We start from the raw sequence: 20,754 nt of genomic DNA, 5'->3' as shown, positions 1-20,754 counted from the left end.
CAATAATAAATATGGTACAGCTATCGATGAAATGAATCCATATTCAAAAATAAGTTGAAATTGTAGAATAATCCTTTTTGTAACAAGACTTTACTTTTGATAAAATCAATTCTAAAAATACATTAGAGGCGTATGCATTTATTCTAAATGTTATGGATTGGATGCAAATACGTACTATTCTTCAAAAATCCTCATAGAAGAAAGTCTAAAGTTGTTATATTTTATGATCATGGTATACTATTTTAAAAATTCAAAGCTAAACTATCTTTCAAATTACACTCTGCAACAAAAAGATAGCACACCTCATAATCATAGTAGGTACTTTACAAATTCAACATAGTTTTATCATTCTGTAGGATTCTTTAATATAATGTTGTACTTTGGTACATTCGTTATAACAGTGGAACTAAAATTTGATGCGACAAAAAGACAGCACTCTATTGCTAATATATTATATATGAAGTGTAAGGGGAGGAAGACAAAGAATGTCACACAACAGCTTTATCGAAAAAATTAAGTTGTAATACTTTAGTCCATCAGTAAAGAAACAAGGTTTAATGAATTTATCTGCATTCTTCTTAACACGAAGGTTATACCCTAATGAGGCATCAGAAAAAAATAGGAAATATTTTAATATTTTTTCAAGTTTGAACAGGGCAACATACTGAAATAAAATAAGAATATTCCACTTCTATTTGTATTAAAACAAGGAGAGCAACTGAATTTATTAATTTCAGATATTTTATTTCTCATTTATTTGTTATGCATGAAGAAACAGCGTCTTATAACATAGCTAAGCCTTAGGGTCGCAAAAGTTTTGTAAGACTATGAGGGCTTCGTATTTTGCGTGTGAAATAGGCAGGAGTTCTATGTATGCTCTATTGGGAAGTTTGAACACTCCTTTTTTCCTATTACAGTTTCATCTTTTTCTTAAAAAGACTTTACACCATATGTAGATGGTTCGATAAAAAATATCATGTAATATTCGCATTTTCTCCACTTCCTGAATGGGGAATGAGCATTCCCTTATCATAATTTCCTGTTTTCCCTTGACGACAGAAGCTTATGCTTAAGCAAAGAGTGGGGACATTGAGTGTTTTGTCCCAGTGCAAAGTGCATTACCCGTTTTTAACCAGTATACCAAAACTTTAACATTATCTTACAGGGGCATTTGAACTTTATAACGCTTTGTGATTCGACAGTTGTGTAGTCCCAGTTGCCACCAACAAAATATACTATAAATCCCCAAATTTTTTCCCCTTACCCTTCACATACATTGGTAATATTATTTTTATTTTTCTTTAAGGGGGTATTCTAGTCTAGACACTCGTTTTTGAAGATGATATATGGAAATTAATTCTGGAAAACCTATCGCGCCTACATGGCAGAGGTTTTGTACACATATTTAGTAGTGTTTGAACTATCAACATAAATTTTTGGAATGCATTATATTGAAACTTGTACAAGTTACACGCCGCAGCGCAGGTCATGTCATCAAAGACCGGCCCCATCGAGCGCACGAATTGCGGCCGTCCTAGTCATCTGAAACGAAAGTACCAAAGATTTTTTTAAAACTATATGAGTGTCGTTATCGCCCGAACTAGATGTAACCAAGTCCGGACATTGTTACCGAAATCGGAGCTGTTTAAAAATTTATATTTGATTTTTTCGACTTTTCTTGAGCTAAAACAAGGTGTGGGGGAGGTTGTATTAAAAGTATTTATATAATTCTAGTTCGGGCTATAGGTACACTTTGAATGTGTGCAAAATTTTAGCTCAATCGGTCCATTAGTTTTTGAGAAAAATGTACGCCCGATTTAAAAAAATTGTTTCGAGAAAAACGCGTTTAAAGTTACGACCTATACGACTGAAGTTACGGTAGATAACGCCCCTATTATTAAGCCCCTATAACTCTGGGAGTTCTACGAATTTCACCTTAATATTTTATGGACATATTTTCGAATCCCTAAACTATTAGAAAATCAAAAAGGAGATCGAATTTTTGGGTAGAATACCCCCTTAACCTCTATTAGTTTCTACGATATCCAGTAAACGTTTTGGAATGAATTTGTACAGATTTTGAATGTATCTTTGACTTATTCTATTCCACTTTTGTGTAATACATTTAATAAATCCATAATTGTTTGATATTGTCTTCCTTTGAGGTACACAGCTCTAGCTAGTAGAATTATTTTCAATTATAGTAATATTTGGAAAAAATGGTAGCCATTCCAAAGTATGTATGTTTTTATACATTAAGAATAGTCTTGAACACACATTGGTCGAAGAACTGTTTGTTGTCGAGCTCCAAAATGATCTATTCATCCACAATTTTATCGCTGTCGTAAAGTAGTTATTAGTTCATTAATCAGTTGTATGTACTGTTGGCTATGCATTGTATTACTTATACAAATATGTTACAGCTGTTTTGCCACAATATATAATTGCATGTTAGGGCGGAGCGATACTATATAGGCGAAAAAAATTTAAAGTTGAATGTTCAGTTGGCTTGGGTGTGGAATAGTTGTCTTTTGATTAACCAAACACAACTGTAAAAAAATTTTAGAAAAATATTCATGTCTGCAGGTTCCTTTTTCTCCTAAATATGATTATATAATCATACTACATAGGCGAAAATTTAATGTTGAATTTTCAGTTGGCCTGGGTACGGGATAGTTGTCTTTTGATTAACCAAACACAACTGTAAACAAATTTTGGAAAATATTCAAGTCTGCAGGTTCCTTTTCCTCCTAAATAATCATATAATCATATAATCATTTTTAGGAGAAAAAGGAACCTGCAGACATGAATATTTTTCCAAAATTTTTTTACAGTTGTGTTTGGTTAATCAAAAGACAACTATAACGTGCCCAGGCCAACCGAAAATTCAAATTTAAATTTTCCGCTCCGCCCTATTGCATATCATCATCATTAATCTGCCTTCACCCATCTGTCTATGATATAAGATCCATTCCTACTTTCTAAGATTATGGAAATAATAACGTGTTCCATCTGGACCATCTAAATAAAACCGTTTCCCATTAATAAAGATTGAGGGATGATAACTTTTGGCCACTTTTTTCTCCAATAACTATAATTTTGCAAAATCCATAAGTGAGCCTCTTCATATTTGACAGTTAACAGTGGTTTTTTAATTGATGCTTTCCTTCGTATGTGCTTGCACCGTTAAATGAGCTGTTCTCTGAGAACTGCATGTTACCAAGGAGGTGTTTTGGTTAGACTATGCTTTACATCGTCCCATATTTTTCTGAATTTCTTAAAAGATTAAATTACATTAGAATGTAAGAAAGTACTTCAGAAAGAAATTACTTTATGACTATTAGAATTAGTGATGGGATCAAGTATATTGGAAGTAGGTTCGAATCTGACTGTATAGTTTCGAACAGTTCACGAGTACTTTGGAAAAAAGACACTACTTTCAAGTAGACTCGAACCTTGATGAGAAAGGTTTGAACTTTCTATAAGAACTTTGAGAAACGTCAGCAGTACTTGCAAGTATAATCAAACCCTGACTATTTATGATTAGTTACTTTAACCAGGAGTTTTTTATTCTGTGCAAGTGTGTGATTTGTTTTCAGTGAAAAACGAAATAGATTGAAGCCAAAAATTGTCAATCAAATATTATTCCTCAATACTTACAAATGTTAAGAGTGCTTTGTGTATTTGCCAAGTAAATTAATTATTAATGATAATAAAGTTAAATAAATGTAATGTGGACTACTTGTATCTAGTAATTTTCACTGAAAACAAATCACACGTCTTACTGTGTAGATTTTTGTCTGTCAAGGTTCGAATACTACTTTTACCAGATTCGATTCTTTCAAATGTCGAAGAACTTAGAAGTACATTCTCGAACTCTTCTGGTACTTTTTCTGAGGGTCGAAACCGGCTTCCATAACTTAAGTACTTTTGAAGTATGTAGAATGAAACGCCAGCTCTTATGAGTAATATTCGAAACCCATGAAGTGAAACTTTTGTATTGGAATTGGCTCGGATTCATAATTACATATTGAACTTGATCCCATCCCTAATTACAATGCACAGTACAAGTCATTTTTAGGATAAAATTATTTTCTTGTGCTAAGGGTCCTAATGTGATAGCTGAAAGAACCTTAATTTTTCGGGAATTAAAAAAGAAACAAATATTGCACCTTTTAAGACTATAAAAAAGAATTTGCAATTAAAAATATCCATTTATAGCAGAGTAGAAGCATAGCAAAGAGAACAGTATGCTTTCGGATACCAGACCTGATTCCCAAAGAACCAAATGTACACTTCAATTATATCAGGCATATTCAGCAGACGTTACATTATCGTTCGAACTAAAATTTTGCAAATATTTGCTAAATTGAATTACTACGGTCAACGAAACCAAATATTTTTTACTAAAATTGATAAAAATTACTTAGGACATTGTTATTTGTTTGTTTCGTAATATTTTTTCGTTATGCAGATTCAGATAATAGCCACACATCTACAAATTAGCTATCTTTTTGAATTTTCTGTTTGAGATAACTACAATTGCTGATATCAAGTGTGGCATCTGGAAATAATATTGTTCTCTTCACGATACTCCTATTCTGCTATAAATGAATATTTTTCCTTAAATTTTTTTTTATAGTCTTGAAAGGTGTTAAACCAAAGCTACAAGTATGCAAAACGATACGTGCAATACATGTTTCTTTTCTTAATTCCCGAAAAATTAAGTTTGTTTCAGCTGTCACAGTAGAAAATCCTCTTAATTCATTAATTATTTGTATTTCACTACCACTTAACTTTTTATAACGACCCATTGGATTTAATACATGAAATGTGTACAATAATCTCAAGCCAGAATTTAACACAATTTGCTCTGAACAACTAACCAAAGAAAGAAAACTTTCAGATTATGCAATGATTTTGTTTGTGTAGTAACCACTTCTGCTTATGTTTTGAACTGGAAGTGGAACGTACTATCTATAACCTGATCAGAACCGACATTATGCAATACTTAAAATTAATACACTCCAATGACTGAAATGTTACCTTTCAACTACATTTATAAAGTTTAATGACATTATAGAGAGTACTATCTTTTCGTTATGGAGCGTAATAGTTTATCTACAAATATAGAACATAATACTGTGTTCTAATCCACAGAAAACTACATCTATTATTATACTAACAGCAATGGAATTCCATTAAAGAAAAAGGTGGAACTCTACTTTGCAACTGCATGTAAAAAAATGCCTAAAAATGCATGGTAAAATAGGAATATAAAGTAACATCTAATTTTGCTTTAGAACAGTTTTCTTAATCTTTAACCAATTTTGTTAATTCTTAACAAAGAACACAATCTTACATAATTGCATAAGAGAACACCTTGTATATTATACTGTACATTGTAACATAATTTGTTTCTTATTATTATTAACATATATTTTTCTACATTAACAACTTATTGTGGTTGTAAAAGAAAGTTACAACATTTTTATTTCATTTTTCTATGAGAACCAAGAAATAAAAGTGATAAAACTTTCAAATACTTTGTCACCATCATTTGAATATGTTGCGTTCATCATTATAAAAGACCAAGAGAGTAAAATTAAAATATGTTATTTAATATAAGGTAAGTTCGGGTAATAAGGCCCACCTAAGATTCTATAATCTTTTTTAAAAAAACTTGTACATATTTTTAAAAACTTTTTTTTATAGAAATCTATGGACATTAAACTATACATTGTAATATTTGTAACAATATATGAACACAACAAATACGGAAATTAATAGGATATTAAAAACCTTGTAAACGGGCCTTATCTCTGTAGTGCAGGTAATATGGCCCATCTATTTAATATGTACAATTCGGGCAAACAAAGACATCTTCGACCTCAGGGGTGAGCCCAACGCATTCCTCGTGTATCCAGGTGAGACACATGACACACTGTCGCATATCTGTCTTGAATGCAGTTCAGCATAATTTACAAAACCAATTGTGTGCAGAGTTGCCATCCATGTTTTCTCTAGAGGTGGATGGCATGGTCTCTTGTTCACACAATCTTGTCTTTTTCTTCTGGTTGAAGTAACACATGCTTGTGAGCTCTTCTCAATATCGTTCCTACTTTGGAAGGGATCTCTGGATATTTCCTGAGCCTTAAAGTGCACTTAATATTTTGGTGGGCCTTATTATCTGTTTTGTCTCTTCCTCATTACCGGGGTTATATGTTAAGCGTGTACTTCACAAAATCATCAATTTTCAGAGAATATGTTGCCAACATATGTACTTACACATACCTATAGTTGTACAATAATTAGATAATGAGTACTTCCAATACAAAGCCAAGAAACCGACGTAATTCTTATAATTGTAGCAACACAAGTTGCCGGCGAAACATTTCTTGAATTTACAGCCGACAAATGTTATATTAATCGCATGGGGGTCTTCGAATGACATTTCGTATGTAGTAAGAGCAATATATGGCATTAACAAGATTGTGGGCCTTATTATCCGAATTTACCTTATTTATATGTATATAAAATGTCCATGTAGTATAAATGTATTTGACAGTTATTAAATTAACATGGTAATGTTAACAAAAAATATACAATATAATAAGTTAACAAACAATGTAATTTGTTAACCATTACTATTAACCTGTAAATTCATACCAAAAAGTTAAAAAAAAGTGTTTACAAATAAATCTATAATTTTAATTAATATTACAGAATATTGGTCTCACAAATATTAAATTCAATTCTTTAATTTTTCTCCGTATTAATACTGTATTACAATTTTGTTGAAAAATTGTGTTGTAAATTACATCAGAATTAATAACAGAAACTGAAAAATGAATATATCTCTCTCGTAATAATGTACCAAAGAACAATAAATATGTAATTAGACTTCATATATTTTAAGATATAAAATATCAAAACAGCTGAGGACTTATTACTTTTGAATATACGGAATAACAATTATCAAAAAACATCTAGTATTAGTTTAGTAAATGTTACTGTAACAGTAAACTTTATACTTTTTCTTATTAGGTAGATTTGAATGAAACATGCCGGTTTACTAACGTGTACTATACTAATACTATTGAGCATGTAGAGAAACATTGGACATTTTACTTGCATGTGTATGAGGTATCAGTAAAAGAGGAAAAAGCGAAGTACTTGCCTGGAAACAACTGATATAAAAAGTAATGTCCAATACACACACGTTACACAAATCCTCATCTTCTTTCACGATTCACATTATTGTTCGTATTCAAACTTCGGCAGTCGATAATTAAATGTTTTTACAGATGTACAACGATACCACTTTATTACCATACCACTGTTGCTACCGCCATCACTCCTACCACTTTTATCGTCACCGATACCACCGTCACACTGTGTGCATTATCAGACTATCACCTCTGCTGTTATCACTGTCGCCACCACAGTTGCTACGACACCAAAAATGTAACGTTGTCTGATGCAGTCGTTTGAGGTTATGGAATAATTAAATTATTCATGAAATTATTATGGACCATTTATCGTACTGTAACAACAATATTTTTACATGAAATTCTTTTTACCCAGTAACTTAATATTGTGTTAAGGGAACGTTACATTTTAGTAAAATTCACATTCTGCACTGAAATGCGTTTTCCTACGAGGGAAACAGCTGACTTGTCTGACGCATGCGCTATAAACATTGTTAACTATTTTATTCATATAATTGTCGCAATGTGACTATGGCCGGTATTCATAGTCGCTACTTATTCTTAAGCAAATGCTTAAGCATGCGGTATCCTCTACTAACCTAGTAGCTAGTAAAGGATGCCGAATGCTTAAGCATTTGCTTAAGAATAAGTAGCGACTATGAATACCGGCTTAAAATTCGTATTTAATATATGATGAATCTTGTAAACCCCCGTTAATTTCTTTCTATATCTTATTAATTGATTATCATATAAATACCACTGTGAAAAGACAATGGTAGAAATTGGCCAATTTTGGACCTGGCTGAAAACGAAAGTTTAATACAGGATACCTACTGTGCCCGGATAGAAAGAAGTGGGTCGAGAAACTCTATGGTCCGAATATCAGGTCCGAATATCAGGTCCGAATAGTATATCCCTATTGGTCGGCGCGAAAACGTTGACGAATACAAAGTAAGCAAACGGGACACGGGCGGCGGGAGCCAATGCGAGCGAAGAACCCCTCTTGCCCCTGTAACATTTCAACCGACTTCTTTCCAACCGGGCACAGTATTAATGTTTCTACGGGAATCCAAAATGCATAATTATTTACCCTCGAGACGATGGAAAAGTTATAAATAATAAGCGTAAAGTTCGGAATGTCGTCGTTAGTAAAACTCACCTCAGAACCCATACACCATCTTCATATTCGCAATTACAGACAATTTTTTAATGAAACATTTGCGTGAAAAATAATAATAATAATGTTAAAAAAAAACGTTTGAGTTAATGTTTCATTGCGTAATGTCATAGTAACCAAGTATAACAGCGCGCAGTGGTATGGAGCTTAGAAATTATGAGAAAAAACATGTTTATATATGCATATACATGTATTATCCCTACTGCAACTGCCAGTTAGAATCGCATTGAATATTTTTCAACCCGGTTTAGGTCGGTTTTCTTCCCGTAACATACGGATTGAACCGGACGAAAAATATTTTCTATCAGTTTCAATCCGGATATGCATGTAAAACCTCGATAGTATCTATCTGTATTTCCTAGCACAATTTGTCGTCGGTTCTAGTCGGATCTACACGTTCATTTTTTAAGCTGATTGAATTTGGAAATCCAGATCCAAACCATTACGGAATCTGTTGGTCCTTTCATGTTATTTTTCTACCTGTTTGTACCCAGTTTTGCATATCATAAATGCGTGTGGAAAGACACATATTTCCAAATGATATTAACTCAAATTTGTATGTGTTCCTAACTGGAAGTACAGATAAAAAATCAGATGATAATCATCAACTTTTCCAAGCTATTTTACTACCTCGTTTTATTTGTATTGGCGTAACATTTACGATGCTGTAACGATACGTAATTTACCATATATTTTGTTCAGAATTTTATTTGGAAATGCAGGTACACATTTTCATTGAATCTATACCCTGATAACCATCTGTCTCCAATCTGACATCAGATTGGGAGCAGGGTCTGGCACGAGAGCGCAGAATCTGACGTCAGAACTACAGCAGTCTGTGCCCGCATTTGGCTGCGTTCTGATCTGCAGAGCCTGAGGTGCAGTGCCTGATGTCAGATGGACAGCAGATCGACAGCAGATTTCGCCGTCTGCTAGGCACAGCAACAGCGCCATCTGAGGTCCAGGATTACTAAGCAATTGCCTACAGATGGCGCTGTTGCTGTGCCTAGTGTTGCGCGGTCTGCTGGAGATTTCTATATAGGCGGCTAGTCCGTGCCCGTGGAGCGCTGAAGCACTCAGCTCGCGAGTTGCGCGGGAATTTCAATGAACGAAAGAAATGAAATAAAACACTTTCTGGATAATTCCTAAGATTGGATTTTAATCGATAACTAGATGTTGGCTGTATTGCTAACAAGTTCGATCTGATGTTTTTACAAAATCACTCCTCACTTGTAACCTTCGAGCGCCCTACTCCTCCAATTTCGGCGTGTTCCTCTGTCTCCTTCCCTGGATCCTTTCGTCCAATCAAGGTGGTGTTGTCCCTCAAACTTCGTCAGGGGGTTGTCCTTCAGCCATCTCTCCGTCCTTGGCCCTTCCTTCGCGCTTCCCTCCACTCTCGGCTGGTGGTCGAGGTACGCTTTCCGTTTACGTAGTCTATTTACATTACATACATATCTAGCAGGTAGGTAAGCACAACCCTTAGAGTCAAGACAACCGCGCCGGCGCAAAGTTTATGACTTTATGACTTTCCCGAGTTGAGTTTTTACCCTAACAGGACATCGGCAATTATTGAAAGCGAGGACAGAGTTTTAAGTCGTTTTACGAGACGAGCAGCTGCCTGCTCGTCGAAATTTGGCTCGCAGATGTGGAAGGAAAAGTTAAGCTATTTATTATCCTCGCTTGGCCTAACTATAGTTTTGAAAATTACTGAATGCTATCTTGAGAAGCACAACGCGCTCTACGTGTTTACGAGTCCTGGCAATAAACTCTTCCTCGTCCCCGTTCCAATCTCGCTTAAAACCTTCCAGATGTGTTGTTCGTTTCAAACCCGCATGCCTACAATAAATCTTTCCGTTTACAAAGGATTTTGAGTTTCGCTCTACATCCAACGTCGATATCTCTATGTCTTATAGCTAACTTCACGCAATCATACATATTTACATCAGCGAGCATCGCAACACTAGCAGACGGCGAAATCTGCTGTCGATCTGCTGTCCATCTGACATCAGGCACTGCACCTCCAAATGCGGACACAGGCTGCTGCAGTTCTGACGTCAGATTCTGCTGCCAGATCCAGCCAGATCTGGCTATCAGGGTAAGTAAATAGATGCAATTTTGCTATCAGTATGAAATAGCAGAATTTGGAGAGCTATTGACAAAATTTTAATAATTTTTACGTTATTAAATTTACATAATATTATATGTTTAACATATGAAATGAAAAATATTAATCTAAAAAATAGAAAAATCAATACAATATATAAATTTTCTGAATTTAACAAATTTGTGTCGAGAAATTCATAAAAAAAGCGTCGTCTTCATGGTTTTCTTCGTCATTTTTTTCTTGTTCACAGTTCTTCTGTTCACAATTGTCCTGTTTACAGATTTTCCACGAGAGCATCTACGGAATTCTACAGTATTTTCAGTTCTTCCATACGGACTTTCAAACATCTAAGGTGGCAACACTGGACGGACACTACGCCGGAGCAGCGTGTCCGTGAGCTCGGCGCTTCAGAGCTGACTCACGGACACGCAGCTCCGGCGTAGTGTGCGCGAGGTGGGGGAAATTCTCGAGGGAACCCGTCCCCGATCTGGCATCACAGGATATAGGGTGTGTTCCGATTCACGCATTATGCGCTGTTGCGTGGCCTTAGGGGACTAGTAGCCTTCTGGTGCGGGAATTCAGGCGCGGGACAACGTCCGTGGAACGCTAAGGCGTTCTGCTCCCTGGACGTGTTTTTTTTAGAGATAAAAATAATAATGTAAGGAAACGATTTGAACACAAATAATTAATAAATTTAATGAACTCAACGAATTTAAACAATACAAATAAGAATTTCGCTAGGTTTATAATTGCACGTCCGTTCACTTTCGCTCTCGGGGTTCAAGTGGCCTTTCAAACGCAAACGCTTTTACATCTTTTGTTCTTTACAAGATGTCCTTAAAATCTAAGTGCCAATAAAATATTTACTAACTAAATTCTCATTGGTGAATCTATTTCCTTCACAGTTATTGATTTTTAGAATCAAGCGTTTAACAACATTGCTCTGGAATTACATCTAGGAGAAGGGATCAAAGTGCAGTTCATTTATTCAAACACCCGTTTCCAAGCGGGTATTGATTAATTTATAATCTTGAAGTTTTCTCATTAAAAGAATCTCTAACTATTTTCAAACCCCTCGGGCTTGTGCGAACTTCGCTTTGTTTCCCTTTCCTATTACACTCGTATGATCCGTTTTGAACTTCGCGCTTCTAAAGTTTGTGTTGAACGCCGCTAGAGCGAGAATCGCAACTCGCAACAGCGCATAGAGCGCAACGCAGTCGCTGCGCGCATTCATAGCGTTCCGTTTCCAACAGCGCATGAACCGCAGTAACGAAGCGGAACGGTTTTCTATGCGTTTGTGCTTGTGAGCTTGCGCGGGAATGTTCAAACTTACTTACAATTAGCTATACAGTTGGATGGATTACGATAAATTTAATTCGAAACGTTTGGACGGTGGTCGAATCACGCTTCCTAACTACATCGGTTACTTCGTCCTAAGGATCGGGGACCGACTCTTAACGAAATTTGATGGCTTTATTGGTTCCTGGATTTTCTCAATCCGAGTTTTTCTCTTCTTCTTGAACAGCGATTCCATATTATTGAAAGCGAAGACCATATTTTATGAGTTTTACAGGACGAACTGCTGCTTACCCAGCGAGATTTGGTAATCAGATGTGTAAATGAAAAATGAATTTATTTATTATCCGCGCCCGGGTTAAATTGAAGGTTTTGAAAGCTATTGAATACAATCACAAGCTCTCATACGTCTTCTGGATTAGAGTATAGCTGCAAAGTTAGCATTATAAGAAGACGTTCGAAAAACTTAGCAGTAAAAGCCTTTAAGAAATAACAATGCGCGCCACGTATTTGCTTTCTTTCTCATCTTCCGTTTCGATCCTGCCGTAAACCTTCTAGGGGTGTGTTGGTCGCTTCGAACTTGAGTCCGCTGCGTTGGTTGCGATTCATACAGCGAGTGCATAGACGGTATTACCAAAGAGGAGATATAATAAGAGGCATCACTCCGGGCGGAACCTTTGAAGTCCTTACTTGACCTTGGCATTTAAATTGGTTGTCTATTCGAGCGGGATATTCGAATCGACTAAATGTAATACGGTTTTTCCTTCGCTTGTATTTATGACGATTTTGAAAACCTATTTACGTTATAAACTTTCTGTATATTATCAGTACTGTTTTTCGTGAATATATATATTAATACTTTCAAGATTTGAAAAGTTTAAAATCAAAGTCGACATATACGTGTAAAAAAATGCTAAATTTTTAAACACTGCACACAAATATATAAAAATGTATTACAAATATACAAGAAAAGTATACATTATGAATGAATTAAAGAATATTTATTAAAAATAAATTATAATAATACATATTATGTACAAATATATTAAAGAAGTATATACTTAATCTTTATTTCAATGTAATTGCCAAGAAATGAACTCGGTTTTACAATAAGTATTTGCATAAATCGCAGTTCTGTACAGACCTCCGCACGCACCCCACACACATTACGTATATCTATACTTATAACTTTTTTTTTTTACGTGGGGAAATCCTCATAGGACACCCCGACGTCTCCAAGGGAAGGCGAAACCGAGTATTTGTGTACCAATATCCGATGATATTGGTGTGGTAACAGCAATTTCATTTGGAAAAGATGGTCCTGGGGTTTCTGAAACACACCCTGATAACCAGATCGGGCGGCAGGATCTGCCGGCAGCTGCGGCGCAGCCTACGTCCGCATCCAGCTACGGTTCTGCCGGCAGGGTCTGCTTGTCAGGGTCTGCCGGCAGATCGACGGCAGGTCCTGCTGCTCGCCTGACACATCCAACAGCGCCATCTGAAGGCCACAATTGCCAAAGAATTTCCTACGCGTGACGTCACATGGACTTATTTCAAAAAGTATTTATTCTTTCTTTAATAATATACAGGATCAGTGATTACAATTGTTACAAAATAATATAAGCGCATATAAATCCAAAGAGGGACTTTCAACATTTACATTTACAAATCCACGTCCCGTAACCACTGGTACCTAGTAGGGGCGATATCAGGAAATTTCATTCAGTATTTTCGACTTCTTTTTTGTGTAGAATCATCATGTTCCGCGTTGTGTTAGCACTGAAAACAAATACAATATTAGCATAAAATTAAACGTAACGTATGAATAAACAGAATACATGCGATACTTACTTCAGCTCCATCTCCACACAGTACACAGTCTAGGCGATCATACATGCTCCTGCGAACATTAAAATTTATAAGAAAATATGTCTTAAATTATTATCTACTAAACAAGACGCTGAACATTCGCACTTCGCGCATAACCCTACTTTTCTGTCTTCTAGATAATGCGAATCTCGATGTCCGCGACGTAGATAATTAGAAATTATTCAATTCCATAATTACGTTTGCCTTCTGGATACGACGAGATGCTTTGTCTGGATGTTGATGGATGAAATTACTTGGAATATTCTTCGATTTTGCCGGCACTGACTGCCACCGCCAGTGACTGCCACCTCAGACCTCGAAAACTGGAAGTGGCACCCGTTGCCCGTTGTGCTTGAAGACGTACGCTCAAACAATATTCTAAGTAACCTCATCCATCAATATTCAAACAAATCATCTCGGCGTATCCAAAAGGCAAACGTAATTATGGAATTGAATAATTTCTAATTATCTACGTCGCGGACATCGAGATTCGCATTATCTAGAAGACAGAAAAGTAGGGTTATACGCGAAGTGCGAATGTTCAGAGTCTTGTTTAGTAGATAATAATTTAAGACATATTTTCTTATAAATTTTAATGTTCGCAGGAGCATGCATGATCGCCTAGACTGTGTACTGTGTGGAGATGGAGCTGAAGTAAGTATCGCATGTATTCTGTTTATTCATACGTTACGTTTAATTTTATGCTAATATTGTATTTGTTTTCAGCGCTAACACAACGCGGAACATGGTGATTCTACACAAAAAAGAAGTCGAAAATACTGAATGAAATTTCCTGATATCGCCCCTACTAGGTACCAGTGGTTACGAGACGTGGATTTGTAAATGTAAATGTTGAAAGTCCCTCTTTGGATTTATATGCGCTTATATTATTTTGTAACAATTGTAATCACTGATCCTGTATATTATTAAAGAAAGAATAAATACTTTTTGAAATAAGTCCATGTGACGTCACGCGTAGGAAATTCTTTGGCAATTGTGGCCTTCAGATGGCGCTGTTGGATGTGTCAGGCGAGCAGCAGGACCTGCCGTCGATCTGCCGTCGATCTGCCGGCAGACCCTGACAAGCAGACCCTGCCGGCAGAACCGTAGCTGAATGCGGACGTAGGCTGCATCGCAGCTGCCGGCAGATCCTGCACTCTCCTGGCAGACCCTGCTGTCAATCTGCCGGCAGACTGCAGGCAGATGGCTATCAGGGCAGGTATATGAAAAAAACTGTATTTTAATTTATGTAAATGAATTAAATATATACTTAAGCTAATGGAAATATAATAAATCTTCATTTCCTTATACCAATCAGTTCTTACCTATTATATCTTCTACAATACAGATTCTTTCGGTCAAAGGCTCAAAATTTGAACCGTCCCCATGCTCAATTGCTGTATGGATATTTATATCTAAAATTAAAACACAAAATCGATCTATAGTGAAAACAATATGATTTGATGCTTCTAAGTATGAGATGTTTGAGCTAGCACGATAGTAACTTTGACCACGATTGGTCTACCTATGGCCTGACTTCTTTCGTATGTAATGGTGCTAAAAAGTTTGTTGGGTTCCAGGCAGAATTTACCAAATCTTTAAACGCTTATAATTAACATTGATGGCTCAAATCGCAATTTCGTTACTCTTCCACCCTTTAAATTTTCTTCCACCTTAGTGCAACACCCTGTACATGTACATATACAATGTATAAGTATGTATACATATATATTAAAAAATATGTAATAGATGTGTTTAATTTTTGATCTGATATTACATTAAGTACTATATCAGTATGTGAACAAAAAACATACCTGAGTCAATTTACTTTGGCACAGCTGTCGATAACAATCTGGTCTTTGAAGGACCTATGAACATTCGGTCCTCAAAATGTTTGTTACAAACTTGGCGTGTTTTATAATAATGTAAATACTCTGATGCTGAAAGGTCCTCTCTGCTGCATGCTTGAAGCCAGAACCTACATCTAAAATCTTGCAAATATATCATAATTCCTATAAATCAATCACCAGAGGACACTTAATGTCTAATGCTATATTAAATGTTTTATAAGTCATGTGGAAATTTTGTTATAATACTTAAAAATTCTCATCATTAGGAAATCTAAAAAAATGAGTTCCTTCTTCTTGGCGATTAAATGCATTATTACAATTTTTGTAAAAGCGTACAATACCACCCCACTTCTTGGAACTCATTACAATGGTGTAATAAGTGCTGTAAAAAAATGAGGACAAAGGAAAAAAGAGAAGGGAAAGTGAAAATGATAGAAGAAACTGTAATAAAAGACTTCTTTTAAGAAAATAGTACTTAAAAGAAAGCAGAAATACTAATAAGTATTAGAGGGAAAAAGCACAATAGAAGAATATAATATTTAAATAGAAAGGAGAAATTCATGCACTAAGGTAAAAGAATAATAAAACATATGTACTAAAGAAAACAAAAAAGAAAGTATGAGCTAATAGCACCTTACACAGAAAGGAAAACTAGGCTACTGCACTAAAGAAAAGGAAAAGTGAAAGTAAAAAAGGAAATATAGGAAAAACTTAATTTAAATGCACACACGCGAAACAATACACAGTAAGTAAATGTCCGAACCGCACGTCTACAAGTTTCTAAAAGGAATAAGAGTGCCGTAGCCGAAAGACAACTTCCCCATTCACGATGCTAACCTGGGAAATTCCTAGTTTATTGTATATATGTAGTTTATGATAGCCCGGGTCGGCCCGGACCGCGCCCCGCTTGCGGAGCGAAGGTGCCGGAAGCGTTTCTAAAATATTCGATAGTTCCCATTTTTTTCAGAAAAGAGAGAAAACAAACGTGTTAGAATTAATCACGGGGCACTGCAAACGAAATATTTGAACCTTACCGCAGTTTGCTGATTATTGCCGAAGTTTACCGATCATTGCCGAAAGGGCATTTACATTGGTTGCTTAGTGATTTCCCCAGATTATTTCTGTCCTTGTCGAGTGACGCCTCTTATTATATCTCCTCTTTGCCCTAATACTAGCCGTGCTATACGACGTGGCAACACCGCTCATGTCAGGATCGGGGATCCTATTTTCAATAGTGGAGTTTTGTACTCAGCATTATAATTAACGCTATTTTGCGATATAAAATTGTACTAATATATAGTAATTTTATTAATTATGTATAAGGAATACGTAAATATCATAAGTATAGTAAGTAGAAGTAATACAGAAGTATATTAATTTTATAAATGTGGTATATATTTTGTGGACTCTCGGAATAGTTTGGTGTCGTGATGCATTATATTTGAAATATTTACAGAAATTTCAAGAAAGTAGAAGTGTGAAATAAGATAAAACTATCTTTGAACCAAATTGAAGAATTCAAAAACTGATAAAGGTATGTATAAGTTAATAGAGACCTGAAATAGACAAAATTATTGGTACGAAGTCAAACAGGTTAAGTGTCCGTGCAAAAGAGATTAGCATTATTACCTATTGAAAGGAACAATTATGCAGTTAATTATAAAATCGTGTTAGGGGACAGTATGATAATTGTGGAAAATTTCCTCACCACCCTAGGGGTATTTACCATGGCGCGTTACCTTTTTTTTTTATTATAATGGATGGTTCGTCAATAGCCATATCTTCCCATTTTTTAAAATAAAATTAATATTTTTAAATAGAACATAACAAAAACATAACTTTTGTATTCTTAAAGAAATAAAGTATTACATTTTGAAATAGTAATAAATAGTTCTGAATAATATTAATAACAAAACATAACGAAACATACTTTGACATTCTCTCGAAATAGTATTAATAATAAAAATATATTAAGCAAATAAATAAAACTCTATTAGTGTATTAAAACATATTGAAAAGAATAAGTTAAATATATATAAAAATTAATCTTTTAAGAAAGATCAAATTAAAAAAAATCATTGAAAATCTAGTTCCTATTAAAAGTTTTTAATTTACGATTTTTAGAAGTGATGTCTATACGCGTTTCCAACTGACTATTATTTACAGTTTTCACATAATCGTTTAATAAAATATTCGAAAAAATTGATAATAATTTAAACAAAATACTGTGGTAAGCTCAACCACAAACGCATGTATCTGAAAATGCTAAATAATGTATGTCTGATTGAATACTAATATATGTTAATTTGCATAAAATATGTTTATGGTCTTCAGATTGCAAAAATTGAGATTCTAAATTGCCATCATTTATTATGGCTTCCATTATTGCATACATATGAATAAATGAGGCTATCACTTCTTCAGTGGGAACAGAAAGGCCCCCTCTTTGTAAGTGATCAAAGTATACATCGCCTACAGTTTTACCTTTATCCTCCACAACTAATAATTGACATATATTGCAATTTAATTTTTTAGCAACAGAATGGGACCCGTAACCAGAGATATAAATTTTAATGGAATCATCTACAACACAATCGGACAAGTATTCGGTATCGAAGATTCCTGAAAAACAAGTCACATCAATGGAAAGATCATGAGGATTGTTACTATTGTCATCACAAATTCGAAATTTATTTTTGATTTCAGTAAGAGAAAACGAATTTGCCGATTTTGTAAATATATGTTTTAATCTAATATTTTTTTCTGCATGAATTACTTCGTTATATGACACATGGTAATTACAACCAGATAAAATTCTATAATTTCCAAATCGTTTTTCTAATTTTTCAGTTGTAAATTTTCCAGCTAAAAGATATGATATGTCAAAATTTTGAAAACAGTACTCTGTAAGTAATAAAAGAACTGTAGTACTTTGGTGCAGAACTTTGAAAGTATCTACTGTTAAATGGCCATTTGGTCTGTAAATTTTGCCAAGAATTTAACCATAATAGAAATTTCTTTAAAAATTCACATCTAAAATCATTAACATTCAAAAGCGGTTTACAAAATTCGTTTCTTTTCCTGTTACCTTTTACACTACTTGTATTGTTTACAATGTCCCACCAATTGCGAAATATTTCTAAAAAATGAGCAATAGCAGTGTAATTGAAATCTTTCATAGCTGCTATTGTAGACTGATGGAATATATTATCAACGAGGAAAACTTTTTGTCGGTCAAAATTATTTGGATATAATGATTTATAGTTTAATTTATAAGCTTTCTTAGCAATTAAATGTTTTTCGAAATCGTAAATCGTACGTAAATTATTAAACTTAGCTAATCTTAGTTCGTTTGTATAAATGTAGGGAAAAACGAAAGTTTTATCTAAATTTTTTTAATTTAACCAATTATTTCTAATATTTTTCATTATATGAACAAAGTCGGAAGAAAGAAAAATGGTTTTATTAGATTGTGAAGGATTAGGAAAACTTATACTATTATTAGATAATTTATTAAACATATTTCTATTGATTCTATGATTATCTGCTACAATGCATATTATTTCGAAACCACACTTTTGGACCAATTTTATAAATAATGGATATCATTTTAGCCCCGGTAATATTGAAAACTGGTAATAATTTTAATAATTTCAGAAAAATTTCCAAAGGCTGAACTTATCATAAAAGCTAAAATGGTTTTTGCCAATTCGTTAGAATTTGAAGCGCAACCCGCAAGTCTGTTTGATTTGTAGTGTAATTTTGAACTAATATAAATTTCATCAATTAATAAAATCACTACTTTTTCTCTAGATGTTAAATTGGATGATATATTAATAAGATAATGTTCATTTGTTATTTCATTATCTGGTGTAATGGTCATATTGGCTGAAAGATACTGTAAATACCATTTATGAGGTAAAATAAAAAAGTTCTTAATAAATTGTATGCAGCCGACGATTGGCTATATAATGAGAAAGCCATAATAATGGTGCATGAGCTATATCTATTGTTTTTATTTCTTATTTTTCTTACTTGATCGGTTACTATTTCGAGATTTTTGGTATAAGGAAAATCAATTGATTCTGCAATAGTATATGCCTTATTGAGTTCTTCTAGAGACTTCTCAAGATGTTTTTCAATAAGATATATATCAGTGTCAGAATCTGCATTATGTATTACTTTATACCTACTTAATATATTCTGAAGCTGGGACCACACAGACAATTTCTTGTCAATAGGTAGTACCCACTTTAAATCATTAAATGATAGTTCATTGCCTTCTTGAAAAACTTGTAATTTCATGTCGTCACTAATCACAATCTGTGTATTTAGTACCAAAAATCAAAATAATCATTACATACAAGCATTAAAAAATAAAATTTTGAATTTGTTATTTTAATAGTCCAACAGTTTGAAATTACAAGCTTTTCTTTATAATTATTTATTAAATCCGCGAAATTACTAATCAAATCTGAATTAGTAAATTCTTGGACTAAATTTTCATGTCTTTGGAGGATTTTTTGTTCACGCTCTACAGGATCTTTTCTTGGTGGTAGCACACGTTTTGTAAGATAAGGTAAATTGGGGAAAATGGATGGTACTGCATTCTCTATAAGTTTTGGACATCTCAACAAAACATTCTCCAGTACACCATTGGGCGATAGAATACCGTGGTACCTTTGAATATCAGTTTCTGCAAAATGCAGACTGCAGACGGCAGAATATTTTGATGGTGTCCAATTCTTACGAGGAATATCAACCATCTATTTCTTCCGCAATTCTTCATCTTTGGGGAATAAAAATATAGAATTGTAATTATTATCTTTTAAGGTACTATCATAATTTCCCTTGCAATTGGGAACACAGCAACGTCGTGGCATTATTAATGAATATGTGAAATTTATAAAAAAAATATATATATAAAACAAAATGTCCAAAAATGCTATAGATTATATTAAATAAATGTACTACACACAAAAATAAGGATTTGTAGAGTTAATATAAATAAATGAAACACCTGGATTATTGCTTCGTTTCTCACATTTAATGGACTTCAGTACATTAATATTTAAACATTTGAAAGATAAGCGGGAGACCGAAAGGCCGGTAGATGGAGGATATGTAGCCGAGTGGCCGGTGGGTAGTGGGAGGCTGTTACGGTAGGCTGGGTTAGGTATATCGAAGCCAGACTCCCGCGGTGTTGCCATTTTGCCTTCAGCACGGCTAGTACTAGAGTCGGCTGTG

The 20,754-nt window shown here is 34.3% G+C and overlaps 1 protein-coding gene and 5 long non-coding RNA genes across 6 annotated transcripts in view; 2 read left to right on the top strand and 4 right to left on the bottom strand.

Annotated features, from left to right (window-relative positions):
• Positions 1-7,674, bottom strand: part of LOC143372204 (uncharacterized) — a 170,582-nt gene extending 162,908 nt beyond the window's left edge. Inside the window, exon 1 of the mRNA XM_076818214.1 lies at positions 7,181-7,674. Within this exon, the coding sequence (XP_076674329.1) occupies positions 7,181-7,239 (59 nt within the window). The 5' untranslated portion in view covers positions 7,240-7,674. The remainder of the gene's footprint in view (positions 1-7,180) is intronic.
• The window catches only part of LOC143372282 (uncharacterized), a 394,641-nt gene that overhangs the window by 173,026 nt on the left and 200,861 nt on the right, over positions 1-20,754 (bottom strand). The gene's annotated exons all lie outside the window — the stretch shown is intronic.
• Positions 12,611-16,665, bottom strand: LOC143372153 (uncharacterized). The gene is made up of 5 exons (XR_013086233.1): positions 16,542-16,665; positions 15,472-15,641; positions 15,163-15,344; positions 14,983-15,072; positions 12,611-13,118 (listed from the first exon to the last, which is right to left on the bottom strand). It is a non-coding gene; the product is annotated as an uncharacterized LOC143372153 (long non-coding RNA).
• LOC143372151 (uncharacterized) lies at positions 13,219-14,049 on the bottom strand. The gene is made up of 3 exons (XR_013086231.1): positions 13,856-14,049; positions 13,640-13,688; positions 13,219-13,567 (listed from the first exon to the last, which is right to left on the bottom strand). It is a non-coding gene; the product is annotated as an uncharacterized LOC143372151 (long non-coding RNA).
• On the top strand, positions 13,966-14,615 carry LOC143372154 (uncharacterized). Its single transcript, XR_013086234.1, has 3 exons — positions 13,966-14,095; positions 14,263-14,311; positions 14,384-14,615. It is a non-coding gene; the product is annotated as an uncharacterized LOC143372154 (long non-coding RNA).
• On the top strand, positions 16,630-20,493 carry LOC143372152 (uncharacterized). The gene is made up of 4 exons (XR_013086232.1): positions 16,630-16,854; positions 16,964-17,041; positions 17,842-17,955; positions 18,043-20,493. It is a non-coding gene; the product is annotated as an uncharacterized LOC143372152 (long non-coding RNA).

Source organism: Andrena cerasifolii, chromosome 8 (genome assembly GCF_050908995.1).
Source record: "Andrena cerasifolii isolate SP2316 chromosome 8, iyAndCera1_principal, whole genome shotgun sequence".
Lineage (NCBI taxonomy): Eukaryota > Metazoa > Arthropoda > Insecta > Hymenoptera > Andrenidae > Andrena > Andrena cerasifolii.
This window is presented reverse-complemented; position numbering and strand designations above follow the sequence as displayed.